This window comes from Nyctereutes procyonoides, unplaced genomic scaffold, assembly GCF_905146905.1.
Source record: "Nyctereutes procyonoides isolate TBG_1078 unplaced genomic scaffold, NYPRO_anot_genome, whole genome shotgun sequence".
NCBI classification, from domain to species: domain Eukaryota; kingdom Metazoa; phylum Chordata; class Mammalia; order Carnivora; family Canidae; genus Nyctereutes; species Nyctereutes procyonoides.
The window spans coordinates 6,818,295-6,843,618 of NW_026575151.1; the positions used below are offsets into that span (position 1 = coordinate 6,818,295).

At 42.2% G+C, this 25,324-nt stretch overlaps 2 protein-coding genes across 10 annotated transcripts in view; one reads left to right on the forward strand and one right to left on the reverse strand.

The window, feature by feature from the left end:
• Positions 1 to 15,369, reverse strand: part of ENOPH1 (enolase-phosphatase 1) — a 42,035-nt gene extending 26,666 nt beyond the window's left edge. The window contains exon 1 of one of the 2 annotated variants that reach the window (XM_055313069.1): positions 15,081 to 15,369. In XM_055313069.1, the coding sequence (XP_055169044.1) occupies positions 15,081 to 15,164 (84 nt within the window). In that variant the 5' untranslated portion in view covers positions 15,165 to 15,369. The remainder of the gene's footprint in view (positions 1 to 15,080) is intronic. The other variant, XM_055313070.1, reaches the window with a different exon arrangement.
• An 889-nt stretch (positions 15,370 to 16,258) lies between these two features.
• Positions 16,259 to 23,372, forward strand: HNRNPDL (heterogeneous nuclear ribonucleoprotein D like). 8 transcript variants are annotated; one of them, XR_008662817.1, is made up of 9 exons: positions 16,259 to 16,821; positions 17,616 to 17,784; positions 17,881 to 18,042; positions 18,525 to 18,656; positions 18,803 to 18,917; positions 19,424 to 19,594; positions 19,943 to 20,035; positions 20,411 to 20,515; positions 21,195 to 23,372. XR_008662817.1 is itself a non-coding variant. In XM_055313063.1 (8 exons), the coding sequence occupies exons 1-7, from the start codon at positions 16,379 to 16,381 to the stop codon at positions 20,011 to 20,013; spliced, it is 1,263 nt and encodes a 420-aa protein (XP_055169038.1). In that variant the 5' UTR covers positions 16,259 to 16,378; the 3' UTR covers positions 20,014 to 20,035; positions 20,411 to 23,372. The 8 variants fall into 8 exon arrangements, 6 of the variants coding, with proteins under 6 accessions (XP_055169038.1, XP_055169039.1, XP_055169037.1 ...); XR_008662816.1 differs by having other exon boundaries at positions 19,943 to 20,515; XM_055313063.1 differs by having other exon boundaries at positions 20,411 to 23,372.
• The last annotated feature ends 1,952 nt before the right edge of the window (positions 23,373 to 25,324 follow it).

Here is a 25,324-nt window from a genome sequence, read left to right on the forward strand (position 1 = left end):
CGTAACCCTTCCCCTTGGAAAGCAGAAGCTTTTAGGAATGAACATTAGAGGGATCCCTGGGTGGCGCAGCAGTTTGGCGCCTGCCTTTGGCCCAGGGCACAATCCTGGAGACCCGGGATCGAATCCCATGTCAGGCTCCCGGTGCATGGAGCCTGCTTCTCCCTCTGCCTGTGTCTCTGCCTGTGTCTCTGCCTCTCTCTCTCTCTCTCTCTCTCTCTCTCTCTGTATGACTATCGTAAATAAATAAAAAAAATTAAAAAAAAAAAGAGTACTGAGACTATCTAAAAAAAAAAAAGGAATGAACATTACATTTCATCACCTACATTGAAATTGAATTAATAAATGCATTGCCAGATAAGAAAAAATTATCTTCTAAATCCCATTAAGGAGATCAATTTAAGAAAGATAAACTATAATTAACTGCAATGAATCACATCACACAAGGAAAGGTTATCATTACAAGGGGCTAGTAGCTGGGATATGGTTTTAAAAAGAGACACAGGGACACCTGTGTGGCTCAGCAGGTGAGCGTCTGCCTTTGGCTCAGGACATGATCCCGTAGTTCCGGGATCGAGTTCTGCATGGGGTTCCTGCATGGAGCCTGCTTCTCCTCCCTCTGCCTGTGTCTCTGCCTCTCTCTGTGTGTCTCTCATGAATAAATAAATAAAATCTTTAAAAATAATAAATAAATAAATAAATAAATAAATAAATAAATAAATAAATAAATAAATAAATAAATGGGGATCCCTGGGTGGCGCAGCGGTTTAGCGCCTGCCTTTGGCCCAGGGCGCGATCCTGGAGACCCGGGATCGAATCCCATGTCAGGCTCCCGATGCATGGAGCCTGCTTCTCCCTCTGCCTATGTCTGCCTCTCTCTCTCTCTCTCTCTCTCTCTCTCTCTCTGTGTGACTATCATAAATAAATAAAAATTAAAATAATAATAATAATAATAAAGAGGCACAGAGACAGATAACAGTATCTCTGGAGTTTCAGAGGAGGAAACCTGATTGCCCTAGAGTCCTAGCCCCTAAGCAGTGGAAGGAAAATAGAAGGAACTGACTTGGGGTTTTTTTTGTACCCCAGAAAGAGAGCAGGGAGAGAAGCTTAAGCAGGCTCCACGTCCAGCAGAGAGCCCAACGCAGGGCTCAATCTCATAACCCTGAGATCGTGAATCATGACCTGAGCCAAAACGAAGAGTCAGAGGATTAACCATTGAGTGACCCAGGCACCCTAACAATTACCTTTTTGAATCCACTTGCCATCCCTATGAGGTGACCCCTCTGAACACATGAAGATGCTGAGGTCCAAAAAAGGTTTCACTGCTGGTATAGAAGTAAAGGCAGGATTCAAATCCAGGCTATCAAAACCCATGCCTAAGCCTATTCGACTCTGTGGATGGATGACTTCAGAGAGCACTTCTCACTGGGAGAAGTGGATCTGGTATTCCCTGGATTCCCTGAATCTGGTATTCTCTATAGAAATTTCTAATAAACCTCTGGTTTCCCTGGATCTGATATTCTCTACAGAAATTTCTAATAAACCTCTGGTTTCTCAAATACATTTGTATTAAGAAAATGGGAGATTTGGGTTCCCTGGATCTGGTATTCTCTACAGAAATTTCTAATAAACCTCTGGTTTCTCAAATACATTTGTATTAAGAAAATGGGAGATTTGGGTTTACGGGGCAGTTCTGTAACATTTCTAATAAATAGTAGCAATAATACAAGCAGTTATAGTAAGAGTGGGAGTAACTGCCAACATTTACTGAGCCTTTACTATTCCAGGCACCTCTATCTATAGTCAATCTTTAGTGACTTCATCTAATCTCAAGATTTTAAATACTATCTATTGCTGATGATCCTCAAATCCATAGCTTTAGCACGGACCTTCTCCCTGAACTACCAAGCACTCTAAATTTATTCAATGAATTGATTAATGAATGGTCTAAAAGATCTCGTTTCAAATCTCATAATAACCCTATGAAACAACTGCTATTATTTCTTCCATTTTTACACATGCATGTAAAGGTTAAATACAAACAGACCACAGTAATTTATCAATCGGGTCTTTTTTTCTTTTCTTTTTTGGTTTGAAGAGCCAGATCCCGGAGTTTCATCCTCCTGGCTACAGGGATCTAATGAGCTTAACTGAACCTACAATGACTTAGACAAGGCCCAGCCCAGGGGTCAGCCAGCCTCTTGGAGCATACCAAGTGAACTGCCCAACACTGGCCTGACCATGGCTCCTCTCCAAAGTCCCACCCAGGTCCCACTCCCGTGATTACCACTAGTTTCCAAATTATGAATCTTAGTGTCTCCTTACTCAGTGAAGGGTGTCAGCCCCACACTTTTTAGACTTAAAGAACTTGATAGAAGGTCACATAATGGATCATTGAAAAAAATAATCAAGTTAATGCAGCCCTCATGTATACACCCTGAGGACAAAGAATCCTCCTTTTCTGTATTGAAGACTTCTGTCTTTGAAAAGAAATCCATGCTTCTGAAATGGGGAGTCCCCTGGGAAGAGGTCCCGGGAGACCCCAGGAGGGCCTCTGAAGACAGGGCTACTGACTATCCATCCACTCATACTTTACAACAGGAGTGATGGACAACTGGATACAACATGCTCACAGAAGGCTGGCTTCCTCATCCCTGACTCCCACCTCCACCAAAGCCAATTTTGAAAATTAAAAATTGAGTTAATAAATATGAAAATTCAAAGTATCACACAGAAATAAGCTTTTACTATAAAAAGAATGTCTTTCTTTCTTTAGTTAAGGGGTAACATGGGGGTAAGCTGTAAGAATGGAAAATTTTAAGAATCATCATACAAGGGAGGACTTCTCAGAGCTAAATACAGGTTGTCCTTAAAAAGTTTAGCTGGGGGCAGCCCCGGGTGGCTCAGTGGTTTAGTGCCGCCTTCAGCCCCAGGGCCTGATCCTGGAGACCTGGGATCGAATCCCACATCGGGCTCCCTGCACGGAGCCTGCTTCTCCTTCTGCCTGGGTCTCTGCCTCTCTTTCTCTCATAAATAAATAAAATCTTAAAAAAAAAAAAAAAGCTTATCTGAGCAAGAGAGAGGCCTACCTACATATTTAAAAAGTGTTGTATATTATAATTGGTACCTGGGGAGTAGATCAGACTACATTTCTTTGAATAATCTCAATTATCGTATGCATTGGAAAAAATCAGAAGGAACGTTCACCAAATTCTTAATGGTCACCTCTAGGTGGCAGGAGCAAAAGAAGACATTCACTCTCTAAGCTATATTCTTCTGTAATGTTTACAATTTATAACAAGCATGAATTATTTTAAGGAAAAATCTGGGGGGAAAAACACTTTCCTCTATCCTCACAGTAACAGATATAAGTTTACATAGCTTAGGGATTCCTGGGTGGCGCGGCGGTTTGGCGCCTGCCTTTGGCCCAGGGCGCGATCCTGGAGACCCGGGATCGAATCCCACGTCGGGCTCCCGGTGCATGGAGCCTGCTTCTCCCTCTGCCTGTGTCTCTGCCTCTCTCTCTCCCTCCCTCTCTCTGTGACTATCATAAATTAAAAAAAAAAAAAAAAAAAAAAGTTTACATAGCTTAATAATTTAGCTTTTCAACTTAATTTTAGTTGTTAATAAAATTTCTGTCAGGGTGCCTGGGTGGCTCAGTGGTTGAGTGTCTGCCTTTGGCTCAAGTTGTGATCCCAGGGTCCTGGGATGGAGTGCTTCTCCCTCTGCCTCTGTCTCTGCCTCTGTCTCTCTTCTGTGTCTCTCATGAATAAATAAATAAAATCTTTAAAATATAAAAAATAAAACTTCCATTTTTTATGATTTTTTTTTTTTAAGGTAAGCTCTACCTCAACGGGGTTTGAACTTAAAATCCTGAGATCAAGAGTTGCATGCTCCTCTGGCTGAGCCATCCAGGCACCCCTCATTCATAGTCTTTAATGTCCATTTTTAGCTCATTTCTTCCTTTGGACTTCTAGGTTTTAGAAATGTTGGATTAATAGAAATTCTAATGTCACCCTGGAAACACTTCAGTTAAGTTGCATATGTTCAAATAAGTAGCATCTTGAGGAATTCTGAAATAGCAAGGATAGCAGAGGCTAGGAGAAACTTAATCTCAGCCATGCCCATTCTGGAATGCATCATACCACCATCACAAAGCATCGACTGAATGCCTTATGTGATTTTGAATTTCTAGGTTTTAGATTGTACTGGGTCCCAATCAATTCATATGTACAAAGTTTAGCTATATAACTGTAGGCCATTACCCTAATAACCTACCAGGCTTTCTATCTTATAAGGAAATTAAACAGTTGCTATTAAAATTTTAAAAAGGGGTGCCTGGGTGGTGCAGTTAGTTAAGTCTGCTTCCAACCCAGGCCATGATCCCAGAATCCTAGAAATGAGCCTGCATCTGGCCCTCTGCTCAGTGAGGGTTTGCTTCTCTCCTCTGCCCCCAGCCTCCACTCATGCATGCTCGCAATCTCTCTCTCTCTCTCTCTCTCTCTCTCTCTCTCTCTAATATATAAATAAAGTATTTAAGGACACAAATACAACACAAAACAAAGGCAGCACGTGCTGCAAATGCAAATGCATGGCCCCGTAAAAATGTGAGGACTCTAAAATTCCTGCCTAAACAAAGTTCTTTAAGAGCAGAAGTCAAGTCTTACCTATGTATTCCCATGGCCTAGCACAATAAATATTTCTTAAGTTAATGAGTACATGGAACCAACCTGCACTTGGAGAGGAAAAAAGTATTACATTCCAAGCTGGAGGAACAGTAGTGGCATAAAATAACATGACCTGAATAGGCATGTTTGGCTATAAGTGTAACAGAGGGACACCTGGGTGGCTCAGTGGTTGAGCGTCTGCCTTCGGCTCAAGGCATGATCTTGGGGTCCTGGGATCAAGTCCTACATTGGGCTCCCCACAGGGAGCCTGCTTCTCCATCTCCCTGTGTCTCCACCTCTCTCTGTGTCTCTCATGAATAAATAAAATCTTAAAAAAAAAAAAAAGTGTAACAGGATAGTGGGATAGGAAATTGGAAAACCCCATTCAAAAAAACAAAAAAACAAAAACCTGTTCACTGAAGTTCAGGAATTGAAACTTTATCTCTTAGCCAACAGGAAACCACAAAGGAATTCCATGATGCAAAGACAACTCATTTATATACCTGTCTTCCTTACCAGGTTCCATGAGGATGATGGCTGGGTCTTAAGGATTTTGGATGCCTAGCAGAGCCTGGCACATGATAGGTATTCAAATAAATGTGACAGAGGGAAGGAAAGATTATGCAAGTGCTGTGACACAAAATGATCTAGAATAAGAGACCAGAAATTCAGGTCAGTAGTGCTTTCCATCCACTTTTTTTTTTAATATTTTATTTATTTATTCATGAGAGACACAGAGAGGCAGAGAGAGGCAGAGACATAGGCAGAGGAAGAAGCAAACTCCATGCAAGGAGCCCAATGCGGGACTCAATCCCAGGATTCCAGAATCACATCCTAAGCCAAAGGCAGATAGATGCTCAACCACTGAGGCACCTAGGCATCCCTCCCTCCATTTCTTGATATACTCAGAACCAGTACAGTGATTCTCCAAAGGCTCTTCCCTTTGCTTCTGGTTGAACCAATAAAAATCCTCTCACATACCATTATGGGTATATCTCCCTTTGGGAAACAGTACTAAGCAATAGGGAAAGTTTGGAGGAATGTTAAACCACCAACAGCTGCTTTTCAAGAAAGTCCTGCCATTCCAATGCTTCCACAAATTATTTGAGATTAGACATGTTCTGGGTCCCATTCTTACCATATTTTTGACTTGGGTCATAAGCAAAGGTGGAGGTAAAAAAAATAGTAAAAAAAATGTGAAGCAGGTGGGTTTCAGTAAAGTCACTTTTCCTTAGTGACTCTTCATTACACTTTCTGTATTGGTCTGGCACTTCTTGCATTACTCTCACTGTTTCTTTTATTTTTTTAAGATTTTATTTATTTATTCATGAGAAACACAGATAGGGAGGCAGAGACATTGGCAGAGGGAGAAGCAGGCTCGGATGTGGGACTCAATCCCAGGACCCCAGGATCACAACCTCAACCAAAGGCAGACACTCAACCACTGAGCCGCCCAGGTGCACCTATAATCACTGTTTCTATGGAACTTTATAATTTTCAAAGTCTTTTGCATTCCACTTCATTCAGTCTTCATCGCAACCTTATAAGCACAACAGATCCTATTATCTCATCCTTGCAGGTGAAAAAGCCTTAAGTTCATAGAGTGAATGAAGACAGGGAATATGACTCAATTGCAGTTACTGGTGTCAATAATAAACAGCACAGACAGAAAGAGTTTCTAATTTGCTGTGCCTTGAGGGTTGTCTTTTAGTAGCTTCTTATTGAGAGCAGAATGGGCATCATATACTTCTCATGCTGAAAACATGAGAAGCAATAATACTTCAATGGATGTTAAATAATTCAAATGGATGTTAAACTGAAGTTGGGATATACTATCAGACGACACAAGCTCTCTTTCTGGAAAGACCATAAAATTAACATAGCAGTTTTCATGAGAAAGAAATGTCAACTTCAACATTTCCCAATTATCCCCTAAAATATACTGCTGAAATATAAAAAAACATAAAAGAGTAAATTACAACCATTGTTAAATAATCAAGAATACATTATCCATTTCTAAAAGTGTTTTAACATAAAATATATCTCAAAAAAATTTATTAAACACCAGGAAAAGTATACAAGCAGGATTACGTTTTTAAAGGGAATCAAGAGGGCACCTGGCAGGCTCAGTCTGTGGAATGTGCGAATCTTGATCTTGGGGTTGAGTTCAAGTCCCACAATGCAGGCACCTGGGTGGCTCAGTGGGGTAAGCATCTGTCTTTGCTCAGGTCATGATCCTGGAGTCCCAGAATCAAGCCCCGTAACAGGTTCCCTGCTCAATGGAGAGCCAGCTTCTCCTTCTCCCTCTGTCCCTCTGCTCCCCACTCATGTTCTCTCTCTCACATAAATAAATAAATAATATCTTCAGGCCTTATATTGGGTGTAGAGTCTGCTTAAAAATAATATCTTAGGGCAGCCCCAGTGGCACAGCGGTTTAGCGCCACCTGCAGCCTGGGGTGTGATCCTGGAGACCCGGGATCAAGTCCCACATGGGGCTTCCTGCGTGGAGCCTGCTTCTCCCTCCACCTGTGTCTCTGCCTCTCTCTTCGCTCTCTCTGAATGAATGAATAAATAAAATATTAAAAAAAAAAAGAAAACAGAATTCTTTAGAAAAAAAAAATAATAATAATATCTTAAAAAATAGGCGCTTGGGCCTAGATGGCTCAGTCAAATGTCTAACTCTTGGTTTCAGTTCAGGTCATGATCTCATGGGTCCCGGGATAATAAAAAAAATATTTTAAATAAATAATCTTTAAAAATAAATACAATTAAAATCTTTATCATTTTGATTTTCAATTAAATGGGTAACTGCTACTTCAAATAAATATTATTTATAGGATCAAGGATTTGTCTAATTCATATTTCCTAACATATAAAGTTTAGGTTGAGGGACGCCTGGGTGGCTCAGCAATTGAGCGTCTGTCTTTGGCTCAGGGCATGATCCTGGAGTCCTGGGATCGAGTCCCACTTTGGGCTCCCTGCAAGGAGTCCGCCGCTTTTCCCTCTGCCTGTGTCTCTCATGAATAAATAAAATCTTAAAAAAAAAAATAGTTTAGTTTGAGATCTTTTCTTCCCCTTAGTCTAATTCAAAACCTTGCCAAATATCTCATTCTCTAAGGTAAAACTCCAGCCCCTAAACTGTCTTTACCAACCTCCATACCAGCACAATCCTTAAACACCAACAACAATCTTAAAAAGGTCACATCTTAAATATTCTAGATTTCATCTACCACCATTACTGATAAATTTCAAAACAAAAGTGGAGCCATTACAAATTTTCATTCCTATGTAGCCTAGAACCTATAAAGGCATCTATTAGAAATGTTTGTGCTATTCAAGTATGGTAAAGGGGAAAATTCTCCCACTCTCAGATATCCATATCCTAAACCCCAAAACCTATGAATTTTACATTATATGGCAAAGACACTATAGACATGATTAAGAATCAATGGGCAGTCTGGGTGGCTCAGCGGTTTAGCGCCGCCTTCAGCCCAGGGCCTGATCCTGGGGACCCAGAATCGAGTCCTGTGTTGGGCTCCCTGCGTGGAGCCTGCTTCTTCCTCTGCCCGTGTCTCTGACTCTCTCTCTCTGTCTCCCATGAATAAATAAAATCTTAAAAAAAAAAAAAAAAAGAATCAAGACGGGAAGATTATCCTTGGATTATGCGGTTGGCCCTAATACAATCACAAGGATCCTTAAAGGCAAAAGGAAGTAGGAAAGTCAAAGTCAGAGAGTGAGACTGGCCTGAAGATGGTATGGGGTTGGCTCTGAAGACAGAGGAAAAGCCCATGAACCAGGAAATGTGGGTAGCTTCTATAAACTAGGAAAGGCAGAAAAGTTTTTCTAGAATTTTCAGAAGGGACATAACCCAGCCAAAACCTTGATTTGAATTCCATGAGATCCATTTCAGAGTTGACCCTCCAGAAGTGTAACATGATAAATCTGTATTGTCTTAAACCACTAAGTTTGTGGTAATTTTGTTACAGCAACCATGAGAAACTAACACAACAGGTCTAGCAAAGCAGTATTTATCTTCCCATTTACCAGGATACTATCCCAAAGGCTTATTACATAGGTCCCTACTGTACATACATATTCAATTTAATAAACATTTAAGTGTACTATCCAGTTAGTCCTTTAAGTACACATAACTCCTTGCTAACATTCTATTTGTCCTTTAAGAAAGGTGCTTTTGCTTTACACATCAGTTCTGAAAGACAATTTGCAAAAACTGGGAAGTAGCCACTTGCATAGTGCTTTGGTGTCTACTAGACTTATTGCATTACTTTGCTCTCTTGTATACATCCTTACTGATCCATAACCAATTTGCTTAACTCTTTGAGAGATTGTGGTTCTGTTAACGATGACAGACCTTCTCTAATTCATCTATACTCTCTTGCTTGATCTATTTTATTATATCAAGCCATTAGAAGAGAGCAGTGCTAACAGGCCTACAGATAGGTATAACTTAGAAATCTGTATGAAGCCTAAATACTTAAAGTGTGATACACAGAGATCAGTAGCAACATCACCTGGGCTCTGTGAGAAATTTTTTTTTTAATTTTTATTTATTTATGACAGTCACACACACAGAGAGAGAGAGAGAGAGAGAGAGAGAGAGAGGCAGAGACATAGGCAGAGGGAGAAGCAGGCTCCATGCACCGGGAGCCCGACGTGGGATTCGATTCCGGGTCTCCAGGATCGCGCCCTGGGCCAAAGGCAGGCGCTAAACCGCTGCGCCACCCAGGGATCCCTCTGTGAGAAATTCAGCATCAAGTCCAATACCAGATCTTCTGAATCAGAAACTACATTTTAGCAAGATCCCTAAATGACTTGTATACACACTGATGTCTGAGAAGCACAGATATCAAGAGCCTTTGGCTAGGGTACTCACCATGCCTCACTTAATATTTTTAGGGGCAAAAATCCCAATCAGATTCATATTTTCAGTTAATGGGATCTTCTTAATTATTAACAGGATTTTATTCTCAAGCACAAAGTTTTCCAAAGACATAAATGGAAAACATGTCCCCTGCCCACTATTCCCTAACAAGGTTTGTTAGGATGGTAGATGAAGTATAGATGTAAACAGATTCATTTATTTTACAAAAAATTTTTAAGGGCTAAACACTCATTAAATGTCCACATTAGCCTTATGAGGTAGATATCCTCACAATACATATAGCTGAGGAAATATGTACCTTGACTCAGAGTTATTAACTAACTTGCCATAAAACAGAGAGGAGCCAGAATGCTAATCCAGACCTGTATAGTGCTCAAGCCCATCCGCATAAATACTACTCGATACTATCAATCTTCATTATTTGTGAATTCCATACTTGCAAATTCTCCTAATCCTAATCAAAACGTATTTGTAACCTCATAATCAATACTTGCTACAAGGTGGCAAAAATCTGTAAACACTTGATCATACACATTCCCAGCACAAAGTGACTATCTGCTTTCTTATTTCACCTCTCATAGTTTAAACAAGCATCCTTTTCAGAGTCTATTTAGTGCTGTATTTTTTTTTTTTTTTGCATTTTGTGCTTTCTGTTGATGATTTTGCAGTTCAAAATGGCCCCCAAGCAAAATGCTGAAGTGTGACCTAGTGTTCCTAAGCACAAGAAATTGTGTGCCTTAGGGAGAAAATACAGGTGTTTAGATAGGCTTCATTAAAGCAGGAGTTACAGTACCACGGGCTGTGAGTTCAGTGCTAATCAATCAACCATATACATTAAATAAGAGAAACAGAAACACACATAAGACAAGGTTACATATTGATCAGCTCACAGAAATGTTGTGATTAGAGGCCCACAGGAACCTAGCCCTGTATTTCCTTTAGGGGCAATGATTCATTATTTGCCAATAAGGGTTCTCAGTGACTTTGTAGAAATCGTTAACTATCTTTTTTTTTTGCAGAAAAGAACTACCTCAACTGTTATTACATACATATGTTAGATGTACATGTCAACACATAATAGGAAAGCCACCAAATTAAAGATTATTTTCAGAAATAAGAGGATAATTTTCTCCAAACCCACAAACAATAGTTCCTGACAGAATGACTACAGAAACTGGTGATGGTGTTATTTCATAGGCTAACAGACTAAAAACACGGGAACAATACAATATACAAAGTCAGAAAATAAATACTACGACACCACAGACAAAAATCAAGTGGTGGCTCCATGGTGCATGCAAGATAATTCAATGCAGTAAGGGAAGAGAGCATAATAACATTTGTTCACATTTATTATTTTAATCTCATATTCAAATTCTAATGTATTTTATAACTTAATAGTATGTATACATAACACATAAATTTCTTAAAAGATTTACTTATTCAGGAGAGAGAGAGAAGGGAGGGAAAGAAAGAGAATTCCAAGCAGACTCTCTGCTGAGCTCAAAGCCTGATGCAAGGCTTTATTTCCCACAACCCTGAGAGATCATGACCTGAACGGAAATCAAGAGTGGGACGCTCAATTGACTGAGCCACCCAGGAGCCCCCGCAATTTATAAATTCTGTTGGCAGCGCCTGCTCCAATTCTGTTGATGGTGTACATGCCCAAAAAATGTTAGATCAGCAGCACTATAAACGACCAAAATCAGTACCTGAGAAGAAAACCAACCCCAGAAGCATGTGTCCTACAGTGAGGGGCAGGACTAGAGGCTGAGAATTCAGATGCATGGGAAAACATTGAAGGGAGGCTGGGCTCTAGTGCTGCTCTGCCCCCAACAAGTTGTGATTGATCCTCACATAGGACCTCCCTCCAGGCATCAGTTTATGAGAAGTTAATGAACTTGTTCCAACATTCACTGCATGATCCTAGCTAGGAGCCTCCCTCATCCTAGAATTTGATAATTCTACAACTCGGAAAAAGATAGAACAGCTGGTAAATAAAACCAGTTTTTATTGTCTGATGTGAGAGGCATGTTGTGATAGAGCAGCAGGCTGCCCAGAGAACACCACTTCCCAGACTGGGAAGAGTCTAGGGAATCCCATGAGATAGCATGACTTACTGAAAAATGGAAATCAATCTCCACTGATTCCTCAAAAGGAATGACTTCCTAAGGGTCTTTCTTTCAAGGGCAATTTTTGACAGTACACAATTTTCACAGTATACATGGACTATAGAACCAAATCTCCAAAGACTCACTTCCTTACTGTGGTTCGGTTCCAGTTCACTCCTAAACCTCTCACCAAGAGGTAGTATAAACTGAACTTTGTTACAATATCCTTTTAAGGTACTTCCGGTTAACTAAAGTGCTCTCATATCAACTGTGTCATTTCACATACACAGAAGCCAAAGACACAGCAATGACTGTGGTTTCATTTTGGAGGTCAAGTGCAATAATCTGAAGAGTAAGTTTTTGAGTCAGGACAGTTTGGGTTCAAATCCCAATTTTCCATTTTTAAGAACCTTAGTTTTCTATCAGTAAAATGTGGACAATGACATGGACAATGCACACACCTCACAGTGTTCTCAGGATGAGTTAAGTACACAAGTTGCATATATATATATATATATATACATATATATATATACATATATATATATATGTATATATCAATGTTTGTTTCCACAGAAAGTAGAGCTGTATGTCCTACATACTCAATGTGACTCATAAAGTCCAAAATAGAACGAACGGGCACCTGGGAGGCTCAATCCACTAAGTGTCTGCCCCTGGCTTAGGTCATAATCTCAGGGTACTGGGATCAAGCCCCAAGTCAGGATCCCTGCTCAGCAGGGAGTGTGCTTCTCCCTCTCCATCTGCCTCGCGCCCCTGCCCCTCACTCTTGCTCGCTCTCAAATAAATAAAATAAATCTTCAAAGTAGAACAAACATCTTCCAATTCCCACCTCCGTGCTCAGAGGTTCAAGGATATAATTTAGTATCTCTTTAATAGGTGTTCAAAAGATTGGTCCTTGACATACTCTGCTGAAAGTTTATTGTTCAAGTAAATTTGTTAAATGTCACTCTCTTGAAGACGCATTAAGCATTTATGTGTGTATGTGTATGATATAAAAGCTCTGAGAAATTGTGCAATAAAGAAACCAGTTGAACTTATATAGCCTAACATTTCCCAAAGTGCATTTAACAACGAATCCTTTTTGCAGAATTACTATAAAACCCACAGACTTAACTTCTTTTGAATATACTTTTGGAAACATGAGATTTGATAAACTAATGTGTAACAAATTAATAGTAAGTTATTAAATTATAACAGATAATGTGAATAAAATAATAATAAAACTAAAATAATAACAAGACCAAGTACAAGAAACTATCCTTCACTTCAGAACATTGGGTGTTACGTTCAACTGATGAATCACTAAACCCTACGCTGATACAAATATACTAAGTTGAATTTAAATCTGAAAAATTGGGATCCCTGGGTGGCGCAGCGGTTTGGCGCCTGCCTTTGGCCCAGGGCGCGATCCTGGACACCCAGGATCGAATCCCACGTCGGGCTCCCGGTGCATGGAGCCTGCTTCTCCCTCTGCCTGTGTCTCTGCCTCTCTCTCTCTCTCTCTCTCTGTGACTATCATAAATAAATTTTAAAAATTAAAAAAATAATAAAAATAAATCTGAAAAATTAATAAAATTTAAAAAATAAACAAAACACCCTAGATCATTTTTTGCCGCTTTCCTTGACCTTACCTATAAGTCAATGTCAAACAAAAAAAAAAAAAATCTACTTAGGTCATGAAGGCATTTTAACTCTCAGAAAGATAGTAGAATAAGTCTATCACAAAGATTTCAAGAAGTGGCTCATAATATCATCTGGTAAAAGACAGGATTGGTTGGGGGGCGGGTTTGGAGAGGTGGGAGAGGCAACTATGTCTTGTTAACAAAATTGATTTGCATAAGATATCCTAGATATCCTCTGCCTGCAGAGGCCTCTGGTGTGATTAAAAACTGAGGAAAAAATGTCAAACTAGATTTCCTAAGAATTTGTGCTAAGATGGTATTGTAATTCTCTAAAAAACCTGTAAGTGGTTGTTATATTGGAGTCCTAAAAGTGTACACCGATTTTAATCCACAGAAGAAAATCCTTATCACAGGTAATTTTAAAAATAAAACTTTTAAAAATTTAAGACTCAGAATGCTCAATTTGTTGGAAGACGAGTTTTTCAACTACGTTGTCAACAGTATCCCTACTATTATTGTTTGCAAAACCTTCTAGACAATGCTTTCATCTTAAAACTCTAGAAGTCAAAGCGTAGATTAGACGTGAGAATTTTTTTAATTATATTAGTATTTGATATCTAGGGGCGCCTGGGTGGCTCAGTGGTTGAGACTCTGCCTTTGGCTCAGTTTGTGATCCCAGGGTCCCGGGATCGAGTCCCGCGTCAGGCTCCCCCGCAGGGAGCCTGCTTCTCCCTCTGCCGGTCTCTGCCTCTCTCATGAATAAATAAAATCTTAAACATTGTTTTGACATTTACTCTAACAGAATATAGGTATTTTTTTTTTTAAGATTCTTTATTTGTTCATGAGAGACAGAGAGAGAGAGAGAGGCAGAGGCAGAAGGAGAAGCAGGCTCCCTGCGGGGAGCCTGATGCGGGGCTCGATCCCGGGACTCCAGGACCACATCCTGGCTAAACCAGCGAGCCCCCCGGGCCGCCCGAACATAGATGTCTGTTAAAGCCCTGCTATAACGCAGAGCTCGCGAATAAGCCTTCGAAGTAGGTGTAGACAGTTGCTTGGTGGATAGTGACGCCCTAGGGTAGAGGCTTTGGGCAAGAGCTTCAAGTTTCCATGATTCTCAGAGAAAGATGAACGGCATCTACACATTTCTGTCCTACGGGCTAATGAGTCAGCGTTGCACGGCGCCTAGTCCAGTAACATGAAGAGTGTGCTCTGCGGCCATTACCAGCAGGCGTGAAAAGGGGCGGGTAACCGCCACGGCTGCCTGAAGTCGTCCCGACACTCCCGTCTACGTCTTAGGGACTAGGAGCCCCCAGGGCCGCGGACGGCATCGCCGCCGCCGCCTGGCCACAGCCAACCGAGCCAGGCGGGCGGACGCAGCACACCTGGCGGAGGGGGCGGGGCGTCCCGTCTCCCCGCGCGGGCGGATCTGCCCGCCTCCGCCCCTTTCGGCCCCCGTCCCATCCCCACCCCCACCCCCATCCCCACCCCCATCCCACCCGTCTGCCTCTGACCGAGAGCAGGGACTGCGGAGGAGAAGCAAGGTGCGGTGACGGAAGGCACGTCCCCGCAACCTGCCGCAGCCTTTCCGCTCCCTCCCACCCCACAGCGAGTGCAGAGCCGCACCGCCTCTCCCACGCCTCAGGTCTCTGGTCCAAGGGGTACAGCACTTTAAAAAAAAAAAAGAAAGAAAGAAAGAAAAAAAAATGTTTTTAATCGCTCTTAAGCACAAGTCACTTCCCCGCTCCCTTCCGCCCCTCACCTTCACGAAAGCAATCGGGGTTGTGGTACCTTCGATATCTAACAGCATCACAGTGACTTCGGCGGGCACGGAGAGCACCACCATCTCCCTACCGGATGCCACCACCGCAATCGGCCTACGAGGAGGAAGGGCGGAGGGCGGCGCCCACTGCGCCCCCGACACCGTCCTGGGCTTCCGACTGCCCCACAGGAACGTCCCACCCGGCAACCGCGTGCGGCCCGCGGCCCGAGGAACGGGGCCGCGCCGCCGAGGCTGGAGAGCACCGCGGCACAGGCGTCCGCCACCACCTAGCAGCCTGGGGCCGGAGGCCGAGACCACGTGGGCAGGGGAAGGGGGCGGCCCTCGCGGGGTCCGAGCGGGTGGGGGGAGGCGAAGGCGTCGACGCCGATTGGCCACCAGAGGGCCTCGGACGCGATCCGTCAACAAGGGCCTCGCGTGGGCGGGAACAAAGAAGCGAGCGCGGGAGCCGGGTGCGCGGGCGCGGGCGCGCGCGCGCTCTCCGCAGACTGGTTGAGCGAGCGGGAGCGGCCCGGGGCACGTGCAGACGGGAGCCCCGCGAGTGGCGCGCCGGGGATGTGAGTGCCCCTTGCCCTCTCGGCACCTACCCCCTCCCCGCCCACTGCCTCCGCTTTGGCGTATTTACAGTAGCCGGGCCGGGCTCGCGGCCCTCCTCCCGTCCCCAGCCTGCAAAAGAGGCCGTGCCGGGACTGGCCGGCCTGACTGCGTGGGCCCGGGCTCCGGCCGACCGGTTGGGGAGGCCCGCCGCGCCTCCTCGGCCCGAGCGCTGCGGCGGTAGCGGAGGAGGCGCCGCGCCGCGCCGCGCCGCTGCCCGGAGGGGCCGCCGCGCGCCCGCTTCCTGTTCGGCTGGTTCCAGCCAGCTCGAGGACAAAACACGCGTGCGCGCGGCGGGCGGACGGGCGGGCGGACGGGCGGGCGGGCGCGCTCGCTCGCTCGCTCGCTGTCTCGGCCGCCGGCGCCGGGCGCAGTCCGCCTTTTCCTGGAGCAGCCCGGCCACGGTGCTAATCGATAGCAGCAGCCGCCACCGCAGCAGTCCGCACTGGGGGACCGAGGGCTTTGGAAAAAGGCGGGGCTGACGGCTCTCTGCTAGGAGTGGGCTGGACCGGACGGACGCCGGAGACAAAGGCTCTCAAGACCGGAGGACGGTGGCCCTGCGACGGCGCTGCTCGGATTTTTGAGCCCGGGATTTCTCGCCCCTTCGTTTTTCTCTTCTGACGCTTCTCTCCTCTTAAGCCCGCGTCCCCTCACCCACGACCTCGCTCCTGACCGCGAGGGCCGCGATGGAGGTCCCGCCCCGGCTTTCCCATGTGCCGCCGCCATTGTTCCCCTCCGCTCCCGCTACTTTAGCCTCCCGCAGCCTTTCCCATTGGCGGCCGCGGGCGCCGCGGCAGCTCGCCCCGCTCCTCCCTTCGCTCGCTTCCAGCTCGGCCCGGCAGGGGGCGCGCCGGGCCCAACGCCACGTCACCGCCCAGCAGCCCTCCCGATTGGCGGGCGGGGCGGCTATAAAGGGAGGGCGCAGGCGGCGCCCGGATCTCTTCCGCCGCCATTTTAAATCCAGCTCCATACAACGCTCCGCCGCCGCTGCTGCCGCGACCCGGACTGCGCGCCAGCACCCCCCGGCCGACAACTCCGCCACCATGGAGGACATGAACGAGTACAGCAACATAGAGGAATTCGCAGAGGGATCCAAGATCAACGCGAGCAAGAATCAGCAGGATGACGGGTACCGCACGCCTCTCTTCTTTTCCCCCCTCCCCCAGCGCGCCGCACGCGCCTTTCGTCCCTCGGGAGCCGCGCGCTGCCACAGTTCTTGCCCCGAGTCGATTCCCCGCGTGCCCGCTGGGCCCCACTAGCTTGCTTAGAGGGAAGAGGAGAGTAGGGAGGCGGAGGGGGTGACTCGGGAGGCCCGCGGAAGGTGGGGGAAGGGCGGAGGAGTTGGAGGAGGAGGGCGGCGGCGTCTGTGTCCCGAGTGCGCAGGCGCCGCGTGGGGCCCGAGGGGGAGGGGCCGGCCTCGCTGCGCCACATGCTGCAGCTGCCGCCGCCTTTTCATTGTGTCTGTATTAGGGCCCCCGCACAGTTTCCCTGTGGAGCGTAGGGAATTCTTGCCTTGGGAATCCGTGTGTGACTGGTACCCGGATCTCCTTCGGAATGCGTTGGGAGTTCTTGAGGTGGAACGTTGCTTTGACAGCTGTGGAAGAGGTAGACCTAGGTTGTGAGGGATCAACTTTAGGAAGTTGGATTTTTAAAGCTAAAGCGATGTTGATTGAATATGCCTTCTTGGCTTCGTTGAAACTTCGTATTATGGGGTATGGTGAGCAAGCTGTCCATTCATTGTTTCGAGTAAGTGACCTCGATGGAATTGGAGGGGTTTTGTGGTCTTTTGTTCATACGTGATCTGTAGACCCTGAATTATTTGCACACACATTGCTTCTTCCTGTTCGTTTCGTAGACCTAATTGCACAACTGAAGTAATCCTGCGGGGTGCTGCTAATCTTCTTTTAATGACTTTATTTCTAGTAAAATGTTTATTGGAGGCTTGAGCTGGGATACAAGCAAGAAAGATCTGACCGAATATTTGTCTCGATTTGGGGAAGTTGTAGACTGTACAATTAAAACAGATCCAGTGACTGGAAGATCAAGAGGATTTGGATTTGTGCTTTTCAAAGATGCTGCTAGTGTTGATAAGGTAGGAGCAGGTTCCGCGTTGTGCTGCTTCTGTGTTTTTGCAAATTGTTTCGGGGCTTGGTTGTATATTGTCAGATTAAATGCACTTGTCTTCTAGGTTTTGGAACTGAAAGAACACAAACTGGATGGCAAGTTGATAGACCCCAAAAGGGCCAAAGCTTTAAAAGGGAAAGAACCCCCAAAAAAGGTTTTTGTGGGTGGATTGAGCCCAGATACTTCCGAAGAACAAATTAAGGAATATTTTGGAGCCTTTGGAGAGGTGCGCTGTGTTTTTATATGTCTTTCATACTTGGAATGTTTATATACATGAGTGTTCGTCCCCAGCCTTTTACAGAATTGATTGATTTGTCAGGTGAGGAAGAGGTTAAAATTAACTGCTTGAGTCCCTTCTAGTCACTGTACCTTAAATTACTGTTTTCTGTGCTATGATAGAAACCAACATCTAATTTATTTTGGCCAAAGCACAGGTGCTTTGGAGTGGTCAGTATTTGGAATTAATAACCAGTGGCATCTCTTGGGTACAGAATGATAATAAATGAAGCTTTGCTCTCTAAATGCTGCACAGATGAATCTTTGTGGTGTGATACTGATAATAAAATAGGTGTTTCTGTACAGAAGTAATCTGACTAGAGTAATAGACAACATGTTATACTGAAGTTTGAAAAGGATCTTTGGAATTCTAAAACACTTCGGTAGCTTTTACCATTACTGGATGATGTTTAATGTGCTTCTTGATTTCAGATTGAAAATATTGAACTTCCCATGGATACAAAAACAAACGAAAGAAGAGGATTTTGTTTTATTACCTATACAGACGAAGAGCCAGTAAAGAAATTGTTAGAAAGCAGATATCATCAAATTGGTTCTGGGAAGGTAAAGCCATTTTGTTTTTATTAAGTGAAGATTTAGAGGGTGTTTTTTGTTGTCGAATGTGAGATTTCTCAATTTATGAGAATAAAATGGCTTGACCTTACAGTAAAAACTCCAGGTTTTTTTTTTTCTTCTTTATGTGTATATAGTGTGAAATCAAAGTTGCACAACCCAAAGAGGTATATAGGCAGCAACAGCAACAACAAAAAGGAGGAAGAGGTGCTGCAGCTGGTGGACGAGGTGGTACTAGGGGTCGTGGACGAGGTGAGACTTAATCCTTTGGGACCTAAATCTTTGGATATGACTCCCCACGGTTTAGGCTGTAAACTGCTAAATAGGAATAAGCCCATAAGAAAATTAAGCCAGATTTCCAACATAAAAATGCTCTCATTGGTGGGTGGGTTTTTTGTTTACTGGTTTCACCTCTAAAAAGAATGGCCACTAGGACACTGTCAGTGTCCCTACTAATGGGAAGGTGAAGACCATTTAATGTAGTTGAGATTACATGATACACCATGGCATGCTAGTTTTTTGGGGGGCAGGAGTCCTTGTTTGTCTTAATTTTCCTTAAATTTAGGAAACTTGATAATTGGCACAATTGGACTTTCTGCCCCCTTTTAACCACAACTAGAATAAAAACTTTCTCAGGTAACAATATAGCTGTCCATTCCACCTGTTAAGGGTTTTCAGAGTGAGGGCCAGGAACACAACATTGTGTTAGGATTGGGAGTCAGAAGTCGTTTCCTAACAATCATTGTGCATTGTTTCAGGTCAGGGCCAAAACTGGAACCAAGGATTTAATAACTATTATGATCAAGGATATGGAAATTACAATAGTGCCTATGGTGGTGATCAAAACTATAGTGGCTATGGCGGCTATGATTATACTGGGTATAACTATGGGAACTATGGATATGGACAGGGATATGCAGACTACAGTGGTAAGAATATTTAACTTAATCTCATAAACCAATGGTATTAGAATTCCGTGTTAAAGTACATTCTCATTCTGAAATGGGGGGGGAGTCCATTCTTGAAGTGTTTTGGAGTTAAGTTTTTGAGGCATTTGATAGTCCTAGGTTTATTATCCTAATGTAGATATTTTGGTTGTTAGAAACGTTTTAGAATATGTGTTATGTGACTAGTTTATAATGGGCATTTAGTATATCTGCTATTTTAATATTTGGCATGCAGAGTTGTACATTTTTAATAGTTTTCTAAAGTATTTATAATGAAACCATTTTGTGGAAAACTATCTTAATATAATTTTTTTTGTGTTTTCAAAATAGGCCAACAGAGCACTTACGGCAAGGCATCTAGAGGGGGTGGCAATCACCAAAACAATTACCAGCCATACTAAAGGAGGACATTGGAGAAAACAGGTGTGTGTAAGAGTACAAGAAACCAGTGGAAATATCTATAATTTAATTTAAAGATCAATAGACAAATGAAAAATAAGTAAAAACAAAATATTATGTAGTCTGTTTTTACTAAATTGTTAATTTTTAATTGCTTTATGAGCCCGTTTTGCCTAAAGTGTCTATAGATCTTTAACTTTAAAAGTCTTATCTCACTTTCTTTAGTATTACAGAAAAACTTAAGAGTTTTTCTGTTTGCTTTGTGTACCAGGTGGTCTAGAGGAATAATTAAACTTTTTTAGAACTATTAACAGGTAAAGTACTGAAATGGGTACAACTTAAGGAAAACAAGAATGTTGTCTTCTAACTCTGACATTATACCTTGTTTGTACCCGCCAGCGGGAACTTCATTGCAGGCCGTGTGTCACCCTGACCACGTCTATCTCTGGGGGTCGCACGTTGCGGGCAGAGCGCAAGGCATACACCAGAAAACGCTGTCCTGTGGTATGGTCTCTTCCAACTTCATGTACCAGCGTAAAGATTAAAGTGGAAAACTTCAGACTTTGGCTTCTTTTTTAATCTTTTTGAAGATTAAGTGTCTAAACTTAACTTAAATGGTTTTTTACAGGAGTTAAAGTACATAAATGCCTTTTTACAGCTTAATCATTTTGGTCTTCTGTTTAGTGTTGTATTTCAATTGTGGAGCCTCATTTTAAGTGTTCATTCTTTAAGATTTAATGCTTGCTTTTTCTTTTTATAGCTAATAGTGAAATCTACAAACCAAAACAAGAACTTTAAAATCTGGAATATAAATTAAAGATCATATGCACACAGCAATTTGTTTCTTACAACATAATAAGCCTATTAGAAATTCATTTTTGTAAGTATGTTTTTTGGCTTACTAGAGATGCTTCTAGTAGACCTTAATCTAGCACAGTTGAACCTGTGAATATGGGAAGATTGTATTCCCCAATTTCTTTACTAAATTTAAATTTTGTGTTATTTGGGAACACCAGGGTAAATTTATTAATTACCCAAATTACATTTTGCTATTGAATATGCATGTGATCTTTAATTATTGAAGAAAAGAATAAATTGAGGACTTAAAACAATTCATGAAAGTGGACCTTTGAAAGCTTTCAGAGTTGCACAAATCTAATTGCTATTTTGTTTTTGTTTTTAGGAGGAGATTGCTTAAAGTTAACCCATCTTGCAGGACGACATTGAAGATTGGTCTTCTGTTGATCTAAGATGATTATTTTGTAAAAGACTTTCTAGTGTACAAGACACAACCGTGTCCAACTGTATATAGCCGCCAATTAGTTTCCTTTGTTTTTACTTTGTCTTTTGCTATCTGTGTTACGACTCGGTGTGGATTTGTGTTTATACAAATTTTATTTGTATGATTTCATGTTAAACCTCAAATAAATGCTTCCTTATGTGATTGTTTTTCTGCGTCAGGTACTAAATAGCTCTGTAAAAGTGTAATTTAAAATAAGCAATAATTGAGGCGCAGTTTATTTTGTAGGGAGATTTGGTCCATGAGGAAAAACTGTGGTCCTTTATGAATAGCCAGCTACAGTGTCACCCTGTTCCCCATTTTTGTTAGATGTATACTATTCTCTAAGGCTTCATTTCCCTGCTGAGGTTTCCACCACACTTTTAATGTTTCTTCTCTGTGTATCTGGAGAGCTTGTCATAATGTCATGAGTGGAAGATTTCCAGCTGACCATCAATCTTCTGGACTGTGTTTTTGGAAAAGTGCACCTTTTTGGCACAAGGCATGTTGGTAGCTCCTTTCATGAATAGAAAAGATTGGTTTGTTTCAATCTCTGGGAAGCCATTTATTTTATGCTAAATCAGAATCAGTCTGTTAGGAAGAGCTTTGGCTAATCATAATACCATGACTTTTAATTGTCTTGATTAAAATGTCCAGATATACACAGGGAAAGGCACTGTTAAACTGTAATAATAGGAGCTGCAGTTTAAGAGTATCAGAGATGGTTAAATTTTAACAAACATTTTGGCAGATAGGTAGGTTGAAACTTGAGCAAAAGTTAGATTCAGTTACTTGGAAGTGTAGTGGCTGAGGAAATTAGTTGTTTTCTGTTCCATATTGTCACAGCAAGCACCAAACTGAACAAAATGTTTAATATTGGGACATTTTCAGGAAGCTATTTTGGGTATTAACTGTTAAGGTGGTGTGAGTTTAAGAAGTCATGGTAGTAGGTTGCAGCATTTTTAATGCATTAGTGCATGAGCTGAGTAGTTAAGCATACCCAGATTCAGACATAGGAAAGAGTAGTAGGGGGAAATACTCTTTAAATTTTACGTATGTCGGTGCAAATCTAAGTGACCAAATTATTAAAACATTTTCCTGGTGCATCAAAAGGCAGTTTTAGCTTTAGATTTTGGAGAATTTCCTGGGTAATTTCAAGGTTTGAGTTTTACGTTCAGTGTAGTTGGTACTAAGATAACAGCTTTGTTTCTGGTTCCACATTAGTCTCTAGCCTTAGCCTACATGTTCACCTGTGGAATAGTTGATCTCACCTTCAAAATGTAAATTTTTCACGTTGATGAACCTGCCTTTTGTTTTATTTGGTGCCTGCAACTTCCTTTGTTCAATGATGTTTGTACTTGCTGGCTATCAAGTTACAATGCACTTGGCCTCCTTTTGCTCTTGTTTTGCTATTTGACCTTAAACCTAGGCCAAGTACCAATCAATGTTGGTTATTGCAAGGGACTGTTTATTCTTTAAACATGCAACCTTAGGGAACAAGGGAGATTTTCATTTTAAGTTATGTTGTCAAAAGTCTGTAGGTGCAGTGTCTTTAGGGCAGTGAATCCTGTTAAGTTCAAATTTATGAATAGGTGACAAGTTGACATTGAGATTGTCCTTTCCCTGAGCAAAAATGAATAAAGGCTTTTTAAACAAAATCCAAACTTTTCAATCAAGTCTTGATATATATGACTGAAGAAATACACTTAACATCTAGAGATTATTGTTTGAGATTTACAAAAAACTGAAAAAATGGATTTGTCTGTTCTTCCTCAAGGGGCTTTGGACTCTAAAATTCAGATTTTAGGGTCTATGGACGCCAACTGATGTAAGTTTTTAATATGGCAAGGCTAAACTGTCCATACTAACTTTAGCTGAATGATAGTTACCAAGGTGTCATCCTAAAGTATTTTTAGAACTAAATAATTTGACTAATTTGAAAGGGGTAAGGATTGAAATTCTGAAGTCCACAAACCTACTCAAGTAACCTGTGTATCTTGTTACCAAGAATAAGATTGAATGGTTTTGAGCACGTTTTGTATGGTGTCACTTACCTAATAGAAACTTTGAATTTTGCTGATATTCTGTAGTCTCCTGTTGATTAGATTAAGAATATTTAAGAATTAAGATGTCTGTTGGGATACTAACGTGGATAAGCAGAGTTTTTATCTATCCCATTCCCTGTTCCATCTTTCAAAATGGTGACGGGCTGGATTTTTGCTAATTGTTAATTTTAATAATTTTTAATATCTGAAAATTTCATCACTTTCCATTACGATTTTTTGATAGGATGTCAACCACAGGATGCTGTTTCACTGATTAAAAGTGATTCAAGGACATTGCAGGTGTACTGCAACTTTTGTTACCTTTCCTATGAAGTCATTCAAAAATACTGTCGTAAAAAATATGAGTTGTCTTAGGGTTATAGTTGGGATCTCATTGTCTTGAAATAGTTGGATTTGAACAAATTTTGGTTGAATGGCAAATAAAAATTCACCTTTGACTTCTCAACCACTGCTGTCTATAAACTAGGGTAGAAAATAGTGCTTTCCTGGGAATTACAGGCTAATGGACATTCTGAAGATTTGTATTTAAATGGCAGTTTAATCTCTAGTTTTAGTCTTTATTTAAAAGATGAGTACTTTAGTGGAGCGTGCATCTTGATCGCAGGGTTGTAAGTTTGAGCCCCATGTTGGGTGTAGAGATTACTTTTTAAATATGTTAAAAGTGTACCTCCATTTGGGGGGAGGTATATTAACCATCTCACAAGGTATTGGGACCGAGTCGTAGTTCGAAAAAGGATATTCAGTGTACCTCTTATTAAAATATAGAAATTTTGAATAACAACGTTTAAAGTTCGGGCTTACCGAAGGCCAACGCAGCTGAGAAAAACATGAGAAACACTGCTGTAGGCAAGTTGACATAAGCTGTTCCAGTGGTTATGTCTATACATAAAATAAATTTGAGTGTAGTTTCAGAAAGATATCTTTGAAAGCCATCTAATTTAAAAAGGCTCATGAGGTGGTTGGCTTTTTTTTTTTTTTTTTAAGATTTTATTTATTCATGAGAGACAGAAAACTAGGCAGAGGGAGAAGCAGGCTCCATGCAGGGAGCTGTGTGGGACTGGATCCCAGGACTCCAGGATCACACCCTGGGTTGAAGGCAGGTGCTAAACTGCTGAGCCACCCAGGCATCCTGAAGTTGTTGGCTTTTTTTTATAACTAAAATTTCCAGATTATTGATGAGGTTGCACAAAGGGTTTCTTCAGATGTTCTCTACTTTGTGTGTTGGCTGGTTAACAGTGTTGTAAAAGATCAGAGCAACCAACCCCACAAAAGGCCCTTAGGCAAAATTTTTATTGACCCTGGTTTTTCAAATTGGAGAAATTAGCTAATTGGAAGTAGCAATTCTGTACATTTTGGAATCTTGATTTCTATCACATTAAGCATCTGAGTCTTAGATTTTGAACAGAAGCTTTTGTCACCTCCAGGAATGACCTGTCAGCAGTCTTTAATACATTTTAAGTGCTCAGATCTTTGGAAAGTAAGGTTTTTGTTACAACTGACTTTTTTCCCTCTAATGATCAATGACGAGTCTTGATCATCTGCAGCAAACTGCTCATTCTCGTGAGAGGTCTGTCCTATGGAATTGACTGATTATTTATTTGTCTTGAACCATGAGACAGTTGGGACAGTTTCTCCTACACAGTGCAATCAGAGGGATGGAAGAACAGTAATAGTGGGGGCTAAATGGTATTTTTAGGGTTCTTTAACTGTTTCCATAACTAGGACAGCCTTTATATTCTTTCATAGACTTTAGGGGGGGTTCGTTTTGCCCATGTGAGCTTGATCTCAACCCTGAGATCATGACCTGAGCCAAAAATCAAGAGTCAGATGTTTAATTGATTCAGCCATCCAAGTGCCCCTGGACTGCGTGTTTTGAACAGCTATAGTTACTATATTGCTCTCATTATATGATGACATTTCTATTAAGGCTTATAGGGTGGCTGGCATCAAGCCCCATGTTGTAGAGAT

Coding starts and splice junctions, on each gene's coding strand:
- HNRNPDL (XM_055313062.1), top strand. CDS start 16,379: ATGGAGGTCCCGCCCCGGCTTTCCCATGTGCCGCCGCCATTGTTCCCC. Junction 16,822..17,615: donor AAGAATCAGCAGGATGACGG/GTACCGCACGCC, acceptor CTTTATTTCTAG/TAAAATGTTTATTGGAGGCT. Junction 18,043..18,524: donor ATTTTGGAGCCTTTGGAGAG/GTGCGCTGTGTT, acceptor TCTTGATTTCAG/ATTGAAAATATTGAACTTCC.